Source organism: Mytilus californianus, unplaced genomic scaffold, assembly GCF_021869535.1.
Source record: "Mytilus californianus isolate M0D057914Y unplaced genomic scaffold, xbMytCali1.0.p SCAF_6, whole genome shotgun sequence".
NCBI lineage: Eukaryota > Metazoa > Mollusca > Bivalvia > Mytilida > Mytilidae > Mytilus > Mytilus californianus.
The window spans coordinates 70,665,164-70,684,690 of record NW_026262712.1 but is presented as its reverse complement, the minus strand read 5'-3'; the positions used below and the strand labels follow the sequence as shown (position 1 = coordinate 70,684,690).

General features: G+C 32.0%; 1 protein-coding gene across 1 annotated transcript; it reads right to left on the bottom strand.

Annotated features, from left to right (window-relative positions):
• Positions 1 to 1,565: 1,565 nt before the first annotated feature.
• On the bottom strand, positions 1,566 to 4,080 carry LOC127705905 (uncharacterized). The gene is made up of 3 exons (XM_052210269.1): positions 3,924 to 4,080; positions 2,769 to 3,138; positions 1,566 to 1,980 (listed from the first exon to the last, which is right to left on the bottom strand). The coding sequence occupies exons 1-2, from the start codon at positions 4,077 to 4,079 to the stop codon at positions 2,815 to 2,817; spliced, it is 480 nt and encodes a 159-aa protein (XP_052066229.1). The 5' UTR covers position 4,080; the 3' UTR covers positions 1,566 to 1,980; positions 2,769 to 2,814.
• Between the last annotated feature and the right edge of the window lie 15,447 nt (positions 4,081 to 19,527).

Genomic DNA, 19,527 nt, shown 5'->3' with positions numbered 1-19,527 from the left:
TGTATCATTGGTAACAAACCACATCTCCTTATTTATATTTAATTGCACCATTAAATATATCAATTACTATTAAGAAACTGAAATCTGGTCTTTATTGCTCAAATCTTTTGACATAACTCATCATGAAGTTCAAGGTCTTAACATGATACAGCTAGAAGATTTCGACTTTTCTTAACACTCCGTAATGATTATTCTTTAAATGAATGATAAGATATCACATCTGGGTAAAAGAGCTATAACCTTCTTCATCTCTGTACTATTTATATACAACATTGTTTGGAAACAAACGAGATAAAACGATTTCCTTATTACTAACTTGATAACTGATTTAAGCAAATATAGTTTGGATACAGAACTTTTTATCGGACAAGCTATATCAAAATCCACCCACTTTATCATTTGATGAGTTAGTTGATTTATGTTTCATTATTTTGTTCTAATCAATACTAATCTAGTTTAGTAAATTGTCAATATTGACGGCAGTACTTGAGTGTTGATGCATACGTGTAGATTAACCGAATTATTTTCATAGATATCGCCTTTGATGGTATCAAATAAATAAATACGTGTAAAGATCTGACAAATCTACTACTTACATTTTCATTCAAATATCAAATAGGAATTACACCGGGTTAGAACAACTAATTTCATATATATGAAATTTAAACAAACAAAGTTAGTTCTTACAGCAAAATTTGTTGAAACCTGAGTGGGATTTTTACTCATGCTTTTGTTACATCGTGGTAACCAGCGTTTGTACGTCTTATTAAGCATGTCCTCATCGTCTTGATTTAAGGTCGTAATACACTTCAACACCGATGGCTTGTAAATGAGAAACCTTGTTGATCATCTGTTACAAAAGGAAGTATACCTACAACTCTATTATTTACCACTCAAAACAACTTTTGCAACACAACTTCTGACGGAAAATAAAGAAAAACTAAATCTTCAATTACATTTTAAGTTTTTGTATTCTTATTCTTCTATCATTTGTGAATTCAAAAGTGAAGTAGTTATTATGGTCAAATTTCCTTAACTTTGAGAGAAGGGGTTACTATTGAAAGTCACAATGTCAACAAATTTTGTACATGATCAAGTTAAAAATACATGCAATGCACAAAATTGACAAAGAGGTGAATCTGATTGTATAATTAATTACACTTGAACAGAAACTTAACATTTCCTCGCAAAAAATTGGTAGATGCACTTTTTATCCCAAATTTTGTGTCATAATTATTTAGTTTTCTTCTTTAATCAAATCTTTACACAATTCACACAGGCATGTTTTTAATTTTAAATTATTTTGAGCCTTTTCTACAAATATATGGGCACTCAAAGTTTGACCCTAATAAATCTCAATGGAAGTGTTGCAAAACGTTCTTAGAGTAGTATATTTTCATAGATATAGTGTATTACTCTGTAAACTTGTACCTTTTAGAGAATAAAATATCTATCTATCCATCTCTTTTGTCAAATTTATAGCCTTTTACCGCTTTTGCAGACCGTTACTTAGTTATTGGTGTTTGAAAAAACAACAAATCTATCAATAAACGATTTTATTTGTAAAAAAAAAAGATAAATATGCAATAGCAATAAATACATTTATAAAAACCTTGTAAACAAAATAAAGTTTGTATCAAAAAAAGGTAAGTAAATGAGTATATATTTTGTAAAATGCGTCCACATTCAGTGGATTCTACAAGCATCAGTGCAGTATGTACTTGGTGGACATTTATTCTGGTTGCATTGTAATTCACAATGTCTGTCTGCATAAGGATATCGACTTTTGAAAAGTGGTGTTGCCTGGCATGTACCAACAGTTTTTTCTGAAATTGGTAAGAAACCAAGTGGGCGTTCTTGTTGAACACCAGTATTAGAAAACTGACGATGAAATAGCTATATCTGAACAGCCATAAAACTGTTCTTGTGGTCCGCAGCCAATACAACAGTTATGGTTATTATCACAATTTTATGAGTTCCCTGAAAGAATAACAAAAAAATCAGTTAATAATAAACAAGCATAGTAAGCATTTAAGTATTATAGATACAATGAATAAGCGTTGATTCTTGAAAAAGAAACCATGAGCCCGGAGGTCGAATGGTTTGGTTGTCATGAATAAGGGCTTATCAATTGTATCTATAACTTAAACTATTGCGTTAATGTATTTTTTAAAATTAAAGCCTTTTCTTAATTAGAAGGTATTGTAAGTGGGTTTAAACAAACATGTTATCATGTTCTACGATGCATTAATAAATCTAAGTTCACAATTAATTGGTTAGAGAAATACAAATATAACATAACACGTGTTTTTAAATTATCAGACATCTGAATATTATCTGTGTTTACAAAATAAGATATATTCGAACTTATTTCTAAGTATATATAATAAGTATATTACCGAAATTTCTAGCAAACAAAGCCTAATTCTAGGCACATCGCGATTTACTCGCATAGGAGTTAATTTTGCGAATAAACATTTGTCAAATTATGTAGTAAAGCAGATGAAATCATACTGTATTTATAAAACCATAATGGACAAATGAATGTAATCATTTTCGTTTCAAATATGTAAAATAGCCAATTATAATCCAAAAATAAACGGTAAAACCCGCTATTGTTACAAAAGAATCAACAATAACATACAAAATAAGAAAAACAGAAAAACTAAAGAATATGGACAACAAGGAGAATACAGGAATCGAACATAAACCGACAAGTCCCTACCTTTAACTTGACTCTTTAACTCATTGATCTTAACAATGCTAACCTGTATTCCATTTCCATTGTAATACACACTGAGTACAGGTAAGATCTTAAGGAAGAACGAGATCAATTGTATATGTTCCAATTGCTCCTGGTTCATAGAACTTAGACTGACCATTTGGTTGTTTTAGTAGGTTCCTATCTAGACAGGCTTGAGTGGCTGGCTGACGTGGATTGTTAACCGGACAAAGACGGAACTCAAAGTATCCACGATGAGTAGCAGTGATCTGAACTTTAATCTGAATACATTGTCCGGTCTTAAATTTACTAACAATGGTGCCTGTTGCATATTTTCCTCCAGCCTCGTTCTCACGAGCCTCGTTCCATGAGTCACCACATAATCCACATCTTCCTCCATTAAGTTTCCATTGTTTCTGAAAAAATATTATACATGCAAGTTCATCTTTTCTCAAAAGTTAATGAGTACTGCGCAGTATTAGTATCACAAACTACGTCAACATGAAGCAATCATTGTTGGTCGGGTTTGGAATACCCATACTGTATCATTTGTTAGTCAGTAAATAAAACAGATATTCTAGTATATCAAAGAGGCATATTTGTTATCTTTTTGTAATGTAAATGACAGTTCTCAGTTTCTAAGATCAAGTCGTACAAGACATCATTATGTTTTTATCAATTCTTCATGAAACCTTGTTTTATTTCTTTGTTAAAACGATTAACTATTAGGTCCGAGTACACAGTTATCGTCCTTTGATTTTCGTTGTCCACAAATATAGCCAGTAGTGTGGACAGTGTGTTACTTGCCATTTTTTTTTTTATACCCCTTCCAAATTTATTTCTCCATGTTTTATGCCTCAAATAGCAAGTAGGGGGATGAAATTACACTATAAACAAATTTGGGTCATGAATTTTAAAGTAAAGTAGTGATTTGGTCCAGCTGAAAAAGGTTAAAAATAAGCACTTCGGAAGCTGTCAAAAGATTTCAAGACCCCCTTAATATAAAATTGTCCATATTTAGAGTTAGAGCCGATGAAGTTTTCTATAATTTTGATATAATTTGTCCCAAAAGTAGTACAACACACTGTAAAAATATTATTGAGAAAGCGCAAGTGGGATTTTTTTAATTTTCATTTATTGTGTAAAAGAAATGCACTACGAAATAACTGTGTACTCGGACCATAAGAGTATAAAGACTTACATAAAATCCTCCACAAGATAACTGGTTATCGTTGTAATTCTTAGGTGTGTTGTGCCCATTGCGCCACATTGTCGATCTGCCAGGAGGAGATATTAGTCTGCCGTGCCCGTAGACGACAGCAATAAATGTAGATAATGTATAAATCTGTGTCAACATATTTTTTTCCTGTGAATTAGAAATAACGTATTAAAAAGAAGGGTTTATTAATTAATTAATGAATACACGTGTATAGTATAATATCAATATTTGATGTTTCAAGCAATTGAGAATTAAGCAGCACTGATGTATAAGATGAAAAATCTTATGAAAAATATTATACAGGTGTCTATACAATATTTAAAGATCTATATATCACCGAGTCTAAACAAATAATGTAAATGAATTTTACAGAGACAACCAAAGGTCTCAAAGCAATGACAAATTTGTCAAATAACGCAATTATATTAGATTTCACAACCAAAACATGGTACTCAAATATAATATTTGCATGTGATTGATGCCGACAAAATCTTACAAGAATTTACATAAAAATATTGAAATCGTATATAAAGTCACCAAATATTATGACAAGAAATGTATATGTCTATATATTAAGCTACAATGAAAATAAACTTGTTATTTCTCACCTATTTTAAAGTTGTTTCTCCACGTGCTTTTGTTTGTATACAATTTTACATGTGCTTCCATATTTATAGGAGAAGTGACGGATATTGCAATGAATTCCCTAGGATAAACAAGTTTACATTTAGATAACACATTCTATAATCTCTTCGCAACATACGCATGATTCGTATGTAATCATTCGAATGTTCATTGAATTATGATAAGTGGCCAAGGCCTGTAAATCTTATAATCCTCCTATGTTTAAAAAAGGAAGTCCCATCCGATGACCAACACGTTTATGACGTTTATTCGCCTTCATAGTTTTCACTTTCATTGTATTCCGTTTGAAGAAATACGCAAAAGGTTACAGACATTTACGTTGTTCACATAACGTACGTTGTTATAAATGTTGAGTTAATCATTTACATTGATTCAGTTTCTTTAATTACAGTTTGAATAGTAAACTCATGATGGGTACCGGGAATAAGATTTGCATCACTAGACGCGCTTTTCGTCTACAAAATATTAAATAGTGATGCTCATTTAAAAAAGATAGAAAGACCGAATTAAGTATGAAGTTGAAGAGCATTGAGGCCCCGAAATTCCGAAAGGTTGTGCCAAAAAAGCTTAGGTGATCTATTCCTGGGGTACAAATCCTTAGTATTTTGAAAAATTCCAAGTTATAATAAGATTGTAGAGGTTTCCCGTTGTTCGATTAATCAATATAAATCTATTAAACATATAAACAAATATGGCCGACAATCAGCATAAAGTAATGAATCAATATTTAATAGAATAAACTATAAAAATGCTATTCCATCTTGCAAAGTTGATCCTAAATGGATTTTGTTGTTCTCTCTATGTCGTTATGTGTTTTATCCTCTCTTCCTCTAAACTTCAAATTCTTTGGCTTCACAAAACTTTGATTTTCAGCGAATGGTGAAGGAAATTCAATCAAGTGTTGAAGGCACAGAATTGGTATCATACTTTTCTTAACTACCACCAGGTTGATTCTATCCTTCTCTGAAAATACCATTTACCATACACTTAATTCAAATACAGGACTGGCACTATCATTCCTGCAGCATCGCATGCTACCACTAGGTTGGTACTTTTTCTCCATGAGGATACCATCTATCATGCACCCAGTGCCCCAGTATATTAGCAATGATTTAAATGATGCATTTTATCTGAAAATGTACAGTTAAAACAATTTCTACCACTGATCCAAAACAGTTGCTGGTGGACTATTATAACCCAATGATACCATCCAATCGGTACTCAGTGTTGAAGTACTGATATTTCATATTAATTTTGTCTATAAATCAATTTCTTTATTAGGTAAAGAAACTCATCATAGATACCAGGATTAAAATTTTGTACGTCAGACGCGACTCACCAGCGACGCTCGAATCAAAAAAGTTAAAAAGGCTAAATAAAGTTTGAAGTTCAAGAGCATGGAAGACCCAATGTTGTTGTATGCTAAGCATGGTTTCAACTCTCTTTGCGTTGGCAAAGATAATATTAGACTGATTCTGATTATCTGTAAAAGCCAAATGTTCGGTACCACTGCTGGTGGATATTCAGATTGGCATACCATGTGGCACCGCCTCTGATGGCCATTTAATTCGGTAAATCAAAGGGTCAGTATCGTTGCTGATAGACTAGCCGTTCGGTACATATCATCTTAAAGGTACACTACTAATGAACTATCAGTTCAGTATACCATTGGATCGGTCCTTCTGATAGTCAATTAGGACTATTACTTCGGTATACCAATTGGTCGGTACCACTGCTGATGGACTGTCAGTTTGGTACTTGTATGATAAAAATGATAATTTCTAGTACAAACCTTATATCATCATACTAAAACTTTCGATTGAACTTTCTGATGAAAGTTGCCAATAAACGATTTTGGCTGTTTTAGTTAGACCATTTCGTTATTTCATTTTCCTTTTTTATCTAGAATTTTACTGATGACGGTTACATTTGTGGTTCTAAAAAAGTTGTGTGCCAAAATACTGTTAAGTTTTCCGATCAAAATATACTAATAAAAATAGACAACCACAATTATAATCAAGAAAAAACCCAACTTTTTAGAATAAGAAGACAGTCTAGACCAGTTACACCAGTAACACATATTTGTAACAAACCGAACAAATCATTGACATTTTAATCTGCTGTTATTTGGTGAAAAGTTATGAATAAGCAACAGCAGTAGTTTACCGATCTTCAAATCTCATAAATCCGTCAAGGTAAACTGAGGGAATTGAACGAACCTAAAACTGAGTGCTTGACAGACTAAGCGTCTCCTGCTATGCATGTTTTACTGGCCATGTGAAATCACACTCAATCACAATGTCAAATAAGGAATTAAAAACGTTAAACTTGCAAATCAGACGACTATTCTGGGATCTAAATATCTAAGACCGCGAAAACATATCGCTAGTGAGTTGAGACACGGACACATCTTCTCGATCAACCAGTTAGTGATGATGGCCGTAAAACTTATGGAATGTCGATCAAGCGTCTCCTTCGTAAAATGTAATCACCTTACTGGTGAATTCACATTCATTCAAAATATCACAATCGCATAATATGACCTAGGAAGGTATGCAGAAAAGCTATCTTTTATTCTATCTTTTTTGCATTACTTATATTGGATGTTTTGATACGCATACCTAGGTACACCTTCAACTGCACTGAAAGTGGATTGTTTGTTTATGATTAAGAGTAACGTACATATATTATAGGATACTGGATAACTTTTCCCTTTTGTTGTCTAACTTCCAAATCCGGGTAGCATCAAAGCAAAGGAATGTGTCCTCTGTTTCCCAGATAAAACAATATTTGCAAGTACTAGTCATCAATTGGAAGGTTACATCGTTGAACTTCCTGTTTATGTTCTTATATATAAAGTGAAATTATTTGTTTTTCAAGAGGTCAGTGTGGTAATTTGTTGTTTTCTTGTTTTATGTCCTGTTTAGTCAATTAAGTTTATTTCTAGCTGTGTTAATCGTTATGTATGTCTTTTGTCTTGCGCCTTTGCATTTAACATTATCTGTATTTGGGATAATATTAACGGCACCAACTTAATTCCACCAGAATTGAAGATTAATTTAACTTACGCAGTGTTGAGTTCTATAAAAGGAATAGCAGAATAGCACCGGAATGTTTTGCTTTGTGCAGAATAATGAAGAAACAACTCCAATGCAAATTAGATGCTAATAATAAAAGAATTTGAAAGGTATTTTACATCGTTTACTTTTTTGAATTTTGCTACCGGTTAACTTTATGGCATTAAACAGAGCAGATAAAGTAGGTGTCTTAAACATAGTCTTGTCTCACATTACAATTCTCAACTTGTTGTTCTTTTCTTTTTCGCAAATCCAGAAATGTCTCAAGAGTTATTTGTTTTGCCGTGGAATACAGCAAAAAAAGACATGAAGAGAACAAATATCGTTATCTTGTCCATGGTTTGCATTTATATGATACTTCTTAATCTTAATCAGATCACTAGAATGAAAAAAATAGTTCATATTCTCCTAGATACATATGTAAAGTAATACATGTGTCTAGTAGTCTCTAATACAAGATGAAACAGTTTTCAAAGTATTCGAGTAATCATTTGGTCGTTTGGTTTGGTACGTCGGTTGGTGTTGTCAATTTCTCTTTCTTTTATTTCTTTTTGTCATCTAGTCTGTACTTAACAATGTCAATCTAAATAGAAATAGGAATGGATTGTATTCTGAAACCATTGCAGGTTTTCAACATATATTTAGAGTAATAAAATATTTGGTTAAAAAAGAGAGGCGAAAGATACCAAAGGGACATACAAACTCATAAGTCGAAAATAAACTGACAACGTCATACCAATAATTATTTTAAATGCTTTATATCTAGTATTATAACAAAATAATGAGAGTACATTTTTCTATGGTGGTTCAGAGATAGAATTACTCCAATATAAAGTTGCTTTTAATCATTTTTTTTTGTATCGCGGACTAGACATACTTTTTGTTTATTTCCAATCTGATTAATTATATCCTGGTTCTTCTATTTTTGCAAGTTTTAAGATATAGCCTTGATTATATTTGTTTTTTGTACTTCATTTTGTATTTTGTTTAAGATGCGCATATTATCAATGAAGGTAAAAATCTTCGACACTCATTTAATATGGGTTATTAAATTAGTGTTGAATTTTCCCCCTCATTGCTTATGTTTACTTTTGCTCTGTAATGTAAGTCATTCTTGTCTGGTGTTAAATGAGACAAAGAACGGAATTAATTCAATTTCACATTAACCATGCAACGTCACATACGTTATCGATTTGACTGGAGATCAATCTCTCAAGCAAGCAGACGTAATATAAGTCCAGTTGACTAGCGAAGTTCAATCAATTGTTTATTCTAAAATACGTATGTTTCGAAGAGATTAAGTTATGAATAATCTAACAGCAATCTTCCCATTTTATCTGCAATATCCGTTACTTTACTTTTACAAAATGTAACACAAAAGGACATGGCACAAACAGACACACGTTGATATATTCATTAACTAAGCTTATAAACTTTTTTTACAAGCAATGATGCACAAAAGTAGTTGCAAATTTTACAGTTTTCTATAATAACATTTGATAGTGATTTGACACAACATCCGACTTTTAAAACGAGAAAAGTAGCCAATTTGCAAGACCTGTATACATACTTAAAAACAAAAGAGTATTGTGCAAATGTTTATATCTTGATTACAAAACAGGGGGAAGAATTGCAGATATGTGAAAAATGAAATTCATTGATATTACTTTTTTGCAGACAAAAATAATATGCTTCTGCAAATCACAATACTCAAAGCATAAATTGCGTCTGTTTGCGACACAGACGATCTACGAGTTAGCGGTCTGGATACAGCATCCCTTAGAATTACAACTACAATCAATTATTCTATTGTAACTTCTATGTTACTAATTTTTCAAATTCAATTTTAAGTATTATACAGTATTCACAAATAAGTACAAGAGGGGTAGACCGGGTTCAAATTAGTAATGTGTTTGTGATAGGTAGTTCATCAATGTTGTTTAATAGTTTAGATGAGACATAATAATGATACATTTCTGAAAAAGGTCGACACAAAATACCAGTTTTCTAAAAGAAGAAAGTCTCTTATTTCAGTTTTATTTTAAAGTAAGCGCAAACAACGGGCAACTTAAGTTCTGAGTAATGTTGTGCCAAATATTTTGTTATACTTTCTAAGAAATTACTAAACAGAAAGACTTCATATTTTGTCAGTAGATTGGTAGTGATGAATTGAATTCGGATCTGTCAGACACATATTTCCTGTTTGCCAATACTTTGAATAACGAATGGGGTGTTCTAAGCAGTACAATGCATGCATCATTGTTTGAATGAATGTACATCTAGGTAAACTTTTAATTTTCAGAAACAATGGACGTTGAATGGTGAAAAATGCGAAGTTTGTGGAGATTTATTGAACAAAACTCAATTGCAGGGAAATATGCAATGGCATTGTGACTGTAGTGTATAAAGTCGAGCAGACAATCCAAGTAAAAGTTTATGTCACTGCTTCTCATCTTGGATACTTTGTGTTCCTTTGATGCCAGTCAATATTTCACGTCAACAAGCTACACGAGCATGTCTGGAAAGATATCTACTCCGACAACCGAGCGGTCAGACTATGTTTGATGAGTCAGGTACAATTAGTACATATATAGTTCATTTGGGTACTTCCCCAATGATTGTCATGCAAGTAAGTTACGATCCAAATGAAATATATGTAAGGCATTTGTGTTTAAATCCTTTTAGAAATAAGTAAATTTCTTTAAAAATAATTAATATTCTTTAATTAATAAAATCACTTACATGGAAGACATGATGTGACATTACTGTTATAGGTATCCAGGTCATTTTGGTCATTATTGCAAATAAATATGTTTGCTATACTGAAAACATTTTTTTTGTAATGAAAATAAGGAGATGTTGTAAGATTGCTAACGCAACAACTATTTAACAAGCAGCAAAAGCCTTCAACGATATGAGACACAAAAATCCGTATAGTAACCTATAAAAAGTTTATGCTTGAAATATTGTCTAATGTATTTGATTTCTAAAACATTTGTCCTAATTTACACGAAGATACTTATTGCAGAGAAGGGATTTTATTTCAAAATAAGTGAAACGTGTCTAAACCATGCAGGTGTTCGGTTAAAACTGTTGTTGATTTTTTAACAGGTTCAATATCTGATGCTGGTATTCAGACACTTTTAAGCAAGTCCGGTTAAGACATATTTCGGGATCAGTCAGGATTTGACATGTTTCGGGATTAGTCGGGTTTTGACATGTTTCTCTGTAGTATTAATTATTTGTGTTATATATTTTTAATTAATTCATGATTTCCATTATAACTTGCAGGAAACTCATTCAATGTGATAAAAAAAAACATAACTGTTGTATTGGCTGTAGCCCACAAGAACAGATGTATGGATGTATGGATGTGCAGATATAGCTATTTAAACGTGTGGAACCAGTAAGTTGTCTAATAATGTTTAGGCGTTACCACTGTTAAAAAGTCGCTATCCGTATGTCGAATGATTTTGTCAAAAATGTTACCAGATTGCATGACCACAAAGACATACTACAAAGATGCTTGCAGAAATGATTAATGTGTTATAGACAAAACTCTTATTATCTGTTCTAATACTATTGATTTAATGCTATTATTTACTGACAGATATTTTGTTTTTATCTACAAAATTGTTTTTATCAACAAATTTGTTTTTATCTTCAACATTGTTTTTATCTACAAAAATGTTTTTATCTACAAAATTGTTTTTTTCTACAAAATTGTTTTTATACAACGAATATAAACTTCGCTGGGTTTATTGAAAAGGAATGTTATTCGATTGATTGTTCTTTGTCTCACATGCAGAACCAAAATTAATATTGATGAAAAAAATAAAGTAAAATCTAAAATTGATTAAGAAAATTCGGACGCAGGGATAACTCAATAATTACTGTCAAATATCGTAAAATTCTGAAATAAAATTTAACGATCAAGGCAGAACATAAATGGTCTGAAGATTATATCAGATGACCTTGGAAACTGTCTACCCATATATCTAAACTTGTCTGTATTGCTATATGCAGACGATACTGTTTTACTTGCCGAGTCAAAAGATGATCTTCAAAAACAACTCAATAATTGTCACACTTGCTGTAAAATGTGGAAGCTCAAAGTAAACGTTGCTAAAACAAAAATTGTTTTCTTTTCAAAGGGACGACAATAAAGTCAATTGTAATTTAATTCTAATAACGAAGTAGTCAAAATGGTAAAAGAATTTAACTACTTCGGACTGGTTCTGAACAGGTCAGGCACCTTTGCGCAAACCAAAAAATTGTGTCGCAAAAAGCAACTAAAACTATATTCACCGCACTAAACGTCACGTGCTTTTACATGTAACGTTATTGTAAAATGTTTGATGTACAGTTGATTTAGGTAAATAATTGTCATTACATACATCATTTTCTCTAGGAATACGGAAGAAAACAATTACTATCTTTTGTTTTAGTTAATAAGTGGTTTAATTGACTTTTGAAAAACTGATATTCACTTCGGCCTCATTGAATATCAGTCTTTCAAAAGTCAATATAACCACACATTTACCTCATCAAAAGACAGTAATTGTATAGTATTGTTTTGTACCTCATACTCGTTATTTTCTTTATATCGAGTCTAAACTGTTAATTTATTACATGAAGACTGTAAAACAGGAAGGAAGCATATGGTGCTCATTAAAAAAAAATCAAACAAAACAAAAAGGTAATTTCATTCAAATGAAGACTGCAGATCCAAAAGGCTGAAAACTAAATAGTTGGTCTTTGAACTCCATTAAAACCGACAACTATACCCAGCTTTATGATTTCAAGAGGTTCCATAGTATAGTTGGAAATTACTATTGTAACGGTTTTAGTGAATGTTAATCTTTTTGGGTTATCGGAAATATATAGACATTGAAGTATTTTATTGACATGCACTTATCATAAATGTAAGAAAGTGGATACTTATAATTTCCCACGATACGATAGTGAAGTGGTAGATGAATGTAGTAACGGAACTAGTGATTACTAGTCTTGTTGGGCTATCTGCAATACACATGTTAAGCCCTAAAATAGATATTAGAGTTGATACTTTCTCACGAATCGATAGTATTAGTGAAAATTACGGTATTAATGGTAATCGTGGATACTATTTATACGATTTGTCATACAAGTACATGTATTATGATATCAGGTGATATTGATATTGAGCGGCAATACTTTACCTTTGTAGCTCACTACTAGCCAAACAAGTTCAATATTGACAAATTAACAATTATTTCATGTAATATTTTACCTATTATCTTTTGTGTTTGCATTCATTGTACCTGCATATGTATTTATGCATATATACTTATTTATACGTAAAATTATACATATTTATTTATACTGTGAAAAGCATACTAGCAGTGTTTCCTACATTCTAAATAATATTTTAAACTTTATAATTTGATGACATTTAAAGTGCAGTTTGACCTTTTTAACTCGTTTTGTTTTTGGGTTATCTTGTGTGACGAGATCATTGGTAAAATATTGCCTTATTACATATGATCATAATATTATTCTTTGAATAAGTTTTGAACAACATTCAAATTTTGAACTGCTGATTACAAATGTTGTGATGTTTTCATTTATTGTCAAATTAATAAATTCGATGTCTAGTAAGGCTATCCACAATGGATACTGATTGTAGTTTTATATCTATATGCCCAAAAAATAGTTGTTAGGAGAGTTGATTCGTGGTATTAGACATACTTTTTTTAAGTCTACACATACGGAAAACAACGACACCGACAGTTAAAATGTAAAAGAGTTCGTCTAAAAACTAGTGGTAATCGTATGTTTGCTTGGCTTATTTATTTATTCATGTTGTATATCTCTGATGTATATAAAAATAAGGAGATGTGGTATGATTGCCAATAAGGCAACTATCTACCAAAGTTCAAATGAAGTGGATGTAATCAATTATAGGCACCTGTACGGCCTTCAACAATGAGAAAAACCCCATACCGTATGGTCGGCTTTAAAAGGCCCCGACATGGAAAATATGAAACAATTCAATTGACAAAACTAACGGCCTTATTTATAACAAAACAATTTACGGAAAACAAATATGACAGACATGAACCAACGACAACTACTGAACTACAGGTTCCTGACTTGGGACAGGCACATAAAGAATGTGAAGGGGTTAAACATGTTTGTGAGCGCTAAACCCTCCTCGAAGCTGGGACAGTGGTTGCAACCGTACAACATAAGAACAAACTATAAAAATCAGTTGAAAAAGGCTTAACTCATCAGATGGATACAAATAGAAATACATCTAACAAAAACAAAGAGTGGACGTGGACAGGTACTTATACATCCTCACAACAAAAAGACACTAAATACAGATCTGAGAGTACTCGCAGTTACTTACAGCTAGTTCAAAGCCAATAACAACTAATAAAAAAAAACATGTTTCTTAGACTAAAATATCAATCAGTACACATCCAACATCCAATGAATTCAGTGTAAAAATGTCATTAACAGTCAGAGAAAAACATGACCTTGTGCAATGCCAAACTACAGGTATCAAAAGATTGTAGTACCGTGAAAGTACATATGTGTAATATTTAGTATGGTTTTAAATTACTGATAACGAAATCAATATTTATACCAATAAAAACAATTATCAAAGATTTAATTACATTGTTGAATAGATAACCTTCTAGAATAAGTTTATTTAAAGGATTGATAAGTTTTCTCGGATCTTATCTAAATTTTCGGGATCGGTCTACAACATCACCGTAAATTTTAGGATGTGCTATTCCGTTTGAAATAAGTTTTCTTAAATGGTACAGCCAAACTTGTAGACCGAATCTTTGTATCTTTGGAAGAATTTGGTAAAGGTTTTAAGTAATTTGTGGTTTCGAAATCCCTGACTTAATTATTGACTAGTAATACATAGATTACACTCTTTGAAATCCAAAACGTCACTACAGACACGAGCATAGCGAACGAGTTGGGATATATAAACACTGTAAGACGATGCCAAAGGAACATCACCGTCCAAAAAGGGAAAATTAACAATAGGAAAACAAAATTACCCCTTTTGTCGTCATTTTTTGTGTAGAGTTTTTGGTGTACTACTGAAATATCTAAATCTATGAAAGGACAGTTATTGCTGTTAAATTTGATTTATTCAAAGTTAGTTCCTTTGGGTAAATTTCAGCAGTATATTTAGAGAATTCTTGATTATTTAACGAAAAAATATCATCAAGATAACGGTAAGTGTTCTTGAATTTATCAATTAAATGAAATTTAGACAGTTCTTTACTGAGTTTGGTCATAAGTTGTGATTCATAACAGTAAAGGAACAAGTCTGTTATTAAAGGGGCACAATTGGTGCCCATAGGAATACCTACAACCTGTCGATAGACTTAAAACAGAAAATTTATTGCTTTAATCATCTCAGTAAGTATATCTAGCATATTTACATTTCTCATTAGAGAAAAAGGCTTAATATGAGTTGCAGAAAATAAATTTGCAACCAGATTTATCAAACGACCATTTAATTATATAGAAAAACTTGTGTTTGATTAGATTGTATGGAAGTGTAGTGTAAAGAGTGGAAAAGTCAAAACTGTCAACCGAATCAAAAGGTCCCTCGAAAGCACGTAATTTATCTAAAACATCCAAAGATTTTTTTTCACTCCAAAAATGGTTTATTCCACTGTTTTCATATGATTTACAAAAATCAACGATAAGTTCTTTGGTAGTAGTTAAGGAAGTTAAGGAAATCGTTAAAAGCACCGAAAGAGTAGTACTAGAACACTTACTAGAGGCTGAGATGAAACAATATTTATAAACAAACATGTACATAATGTTTGCTGCTGGATTCCAATTATTGTCACAATAACCAATTATATATGTTTGGGTTCCTCACACATTTTCATAACTATAACGGGACTATACTAAACATACAAGTGGGTGGTTTGGCTAGCTATCAAACCAGATGTAATCCACCATTTTCTTTGTAATATGCTTGTACCAAGTCTGACATATGATAGTTATATTCCAGTCGTTAAGTTGGTTGATATAGTTAAGGGTTTTGTTTTGACAGTTTTTATGGACTTCCCTTTTTTAAATTTACCTTGTAGTTTGATGTTTTTGTTATTACATTTTTATATGAATATATGTATTTGCCAAGATGCTTGTCATAATGTATGTTTTACTTACCGCAGCGATGTCTTTTTTTGGCTGTTGTGAGATATAGTTTAAATCATTTTTTTTTTAATTTGAGTCTGAATAAACGAAGGTCCTTTATATTTAGTTCATCTTTGTAGAATACGAGCTCCGAATTTTCTTGATAGAATTTTGTGAATTTTAGTAGCAAAGGTTTCAATCAAAGTATGTTTACCACAAGAGCGGCACATGGGTCTACAGTGTGTGTTAATGTCGTACTATATGTATGCATTACAGTATGTACTCCGCGACAATACGGTTAAATATACCACGTTTTGGCTTCAACATGTTCGACTTGCGACTGATCTGGGTTTCGTTTATACAGTTTTTGGATTTAAGTATTTCTATCTCTTAGAAGTACACACTGTTCTGTTAAATATATCCAGCTATCTCTAACTATTGTCTTCATCAACTGGTATTGTTGGGCATCGGTCTGATGAACAAATTCCATGTTGTAACACTCGTAGAAAATATATCCTGCATTGTAATAAACCACATGTGTTGTGTATAACGTGATGGCTCGAATCTCGCATGCAACTTAACGCACAATTTGACATTTGACCTTTATCCTCCACAACCAAAAGGCTTCTATTCCTCCCTAAGCTAAATATGTAAACCAAGTGTGCTGAAGGTCGGTTGAGAAGCACGTCTTCTACGGTGTCTACAAGTGTGTTACAGACGAACCCACGGACTGTCCCGTTACAGTATCCCGTCCACAACTTTGTTGCGAGTGAATAATAACACTGAGAGAAATAAAAGAGTTTATCACTTTGATAAGCGGAGCAAAGGAAGACTTGTCTGTCTACATTTTTGTAATATGTTTTAACTTAAATGTTTATACTTTTCAATGTAAAATGTTTTATAAAGACATATAATAGTATTATGAGAGAGAGAGAGAGAGAGAGAGAGAGAGAGAGAGAGAGAGAGAGAGAGAGTAGCATTGCTCGATATCCGGGATTTTAAATTGTCCGGGACTATCGAATCTAAATATGTATTGTTATTCTAAAATACTTTAATCTTTGAAATGACCCCTCATTTTACTTGTTAACCATAGATGTCATTAGTCGGAGATTAAACTTTATGAAAATATCTATTTAGAGCAGGTTCTCTTTGAATAAAACATTTGTAAGGGTTGCGCGGAACCAAGTGTCTCGCCTACTTTTGCTGTTAGTCGCAGGCTCAACAAAAATTGGGAAAACATTTTTCCTCTAGATAATGTCGTTTGATTGTAAGAAGCTTCTATCCAAGTTTGGTAAAAATCCAGGATGGTTTATGAATCTAATAAATGATTTAAAAACTTTAACTGCAGACTGTATGTAATGTTAACTGGAAGAAAAACTAAGTCCATTTATAAGTAATATACGGAAAAACAGGAAATAATTTTTTAGAAAATTTCCTTCTAGATACTAGCTTTTGATCATAAACAAGCTTCTGTCCAAGTTTGGTACAAATCCAGGATAGTTTAAGAAAGTTCTTAAAATTTTAAAAACTTTAACCACAGAGTGAATGTAATGTTAACTGGCAGAAAAAATAAGTCCATTTATAAGTGAAATACGGATAAACAGGATTTTTTTTTTTACAAAATTTACTTCTGGATACTATCTTATGATCATAAACAAGGTTCTGTCCAAGTTTGGTAGAAATCCAGGATAGCTTAAGAAAGTTATTAAAATTTAAAAAACTTTAACCACAGAGTGAATATTTGTGGACGCTGCCGCCGCCGACGACGACGACACCGACGACGGAATGAAGGATCGTTATGTCTCGCTTTTGCGACAAAAGTCGTAGGTTCGACAAAAACGAAGAAAAATTCAATTATTCCATAAAAAAATCGGTCAATAATGATTTTTTGTCATTCTGGTTTATAAACACTCCATGACTATCGAAAAGTTAAGATGGCAACCGTTAATTTACAGCCTGTATTTACAGCAGTTTTAAAAAGGACAAAATCGTGACTGAGAAATTGATGGGATACTTAAAATCAATTGTAATTGATAGACCAGAATAATCGTTTAATCTGTAATTTTATTCCCGATAGCGACATAAGAATAGTTTTCATGGATGATGATGCATGTCTAGCAGGTGACAGACACCCTGTCGACGCACCTGTTATCGCCTCTTTTTGGAATTCATGCTAACCCTGTCGACGCACCTGGTATCGCTTCTTTTTGGAATTCATACTATTCCCTCAGGTTGTGTGTGTTACTTTCAATTGTTTTCTAATCGTTTTATGAGATAAGAACCTCGGTAAACTACTTTTGCCTATTCATACAAGTTCTGGAGCTATAGAGTGTGAACTAGGACCAAACTGGATCTGCAATCGGCATGAAACTAGAATACATAAGATCGCTGTTTAATTCCAAGGTCAATGGAATACATCAGATTATTCTACATTACATAAGTTATAAAGAGAATTTTATTGTGTTTTATTAAATTGATATACATTTACAATTGTATTCACATGTCACATCTTTTGTAATGTCTTTGAATATCGATACAATGCACACAGTGTGATTTAATAGATGTCTGCAAGATTGCATTGTATATTTACATATAGTATGCTCCAAAGCTATAATTTGCATGACTAAATGAACCGATAATTATGCATTCAATGAAAAAATGAACGAATGAATATTTTATTGCAATGATATAGCAAAATAACATAATATTTATATATGTAATGACAATAATGACAATAAACAGAGAACATACAATTTTGAAAATAGTTATTTCAATATTTAAAAAGATAATTTTGAAACCATTTACATGCACATACTTTATGTTCAAAATAAAGCATACTCAGGTTTGTCGAGATATTTATAAAAAGGGTTAATCGCAGAAAAATATTTCCCGATTGTTTTGAAGAAAAATAATTAAATTCATTTTGTAACAGTTAAGATAGGACACAAAGGAAATTGGTCGTCTCTAATATTGAATGTAAATATCCAAAAATCTTTGTTGCAATATGAACATGCTAACAAGAAAGCTCTTTCAAATTTACAGTTTATTACACCACTTCCTAAAACTGATACCACAATCTCAACTCAATGGAACTTTAAATCATACCGCACATTTTCGGTATTGATATCATCACTTAGCCATTCGATCATTATGACCTCTTTTCATACAAGACTAAATTCAATAGGAACGTCCGCGTTTGATATGCCGTCTTTCATTATTGACAATAATGCGTTTCTGTTTCCTTTGCTCAAACATTTCATATTTAGCTATTTCAATTTCGAATTTTCCCCCATTTTCTTTTAATAAATTCTGGTGTAATTATAAAAATTATAAACTTACTATTTCGCATGCTGTTGATCACAGTATCTGTTCGATCTACCCCTACCGGGAAATTGCGATCTTTCACACAGACACTCAATTTTCATTCCTGTTCTAGTATCGGTATTAGTGAACCTTTAAGCCATTCGCAGCAATCGGATGCATATGCAACGAAGATGTCAAACTTGAATTCAACGTCGTCCGATTCGATTACATAGTTCATTTTTAGTTTTCGATAGAAAAAATATGCCATTCTCCATCTAAACTGATAAATTACAGCCGATAAACAAATGATGACAAAAGAAAAAAAACAATGCAAATGACGCCTATACGTAACCAAGCGATTGCATTGCAATCTGAACATGTATCATGGAATTGTTCCA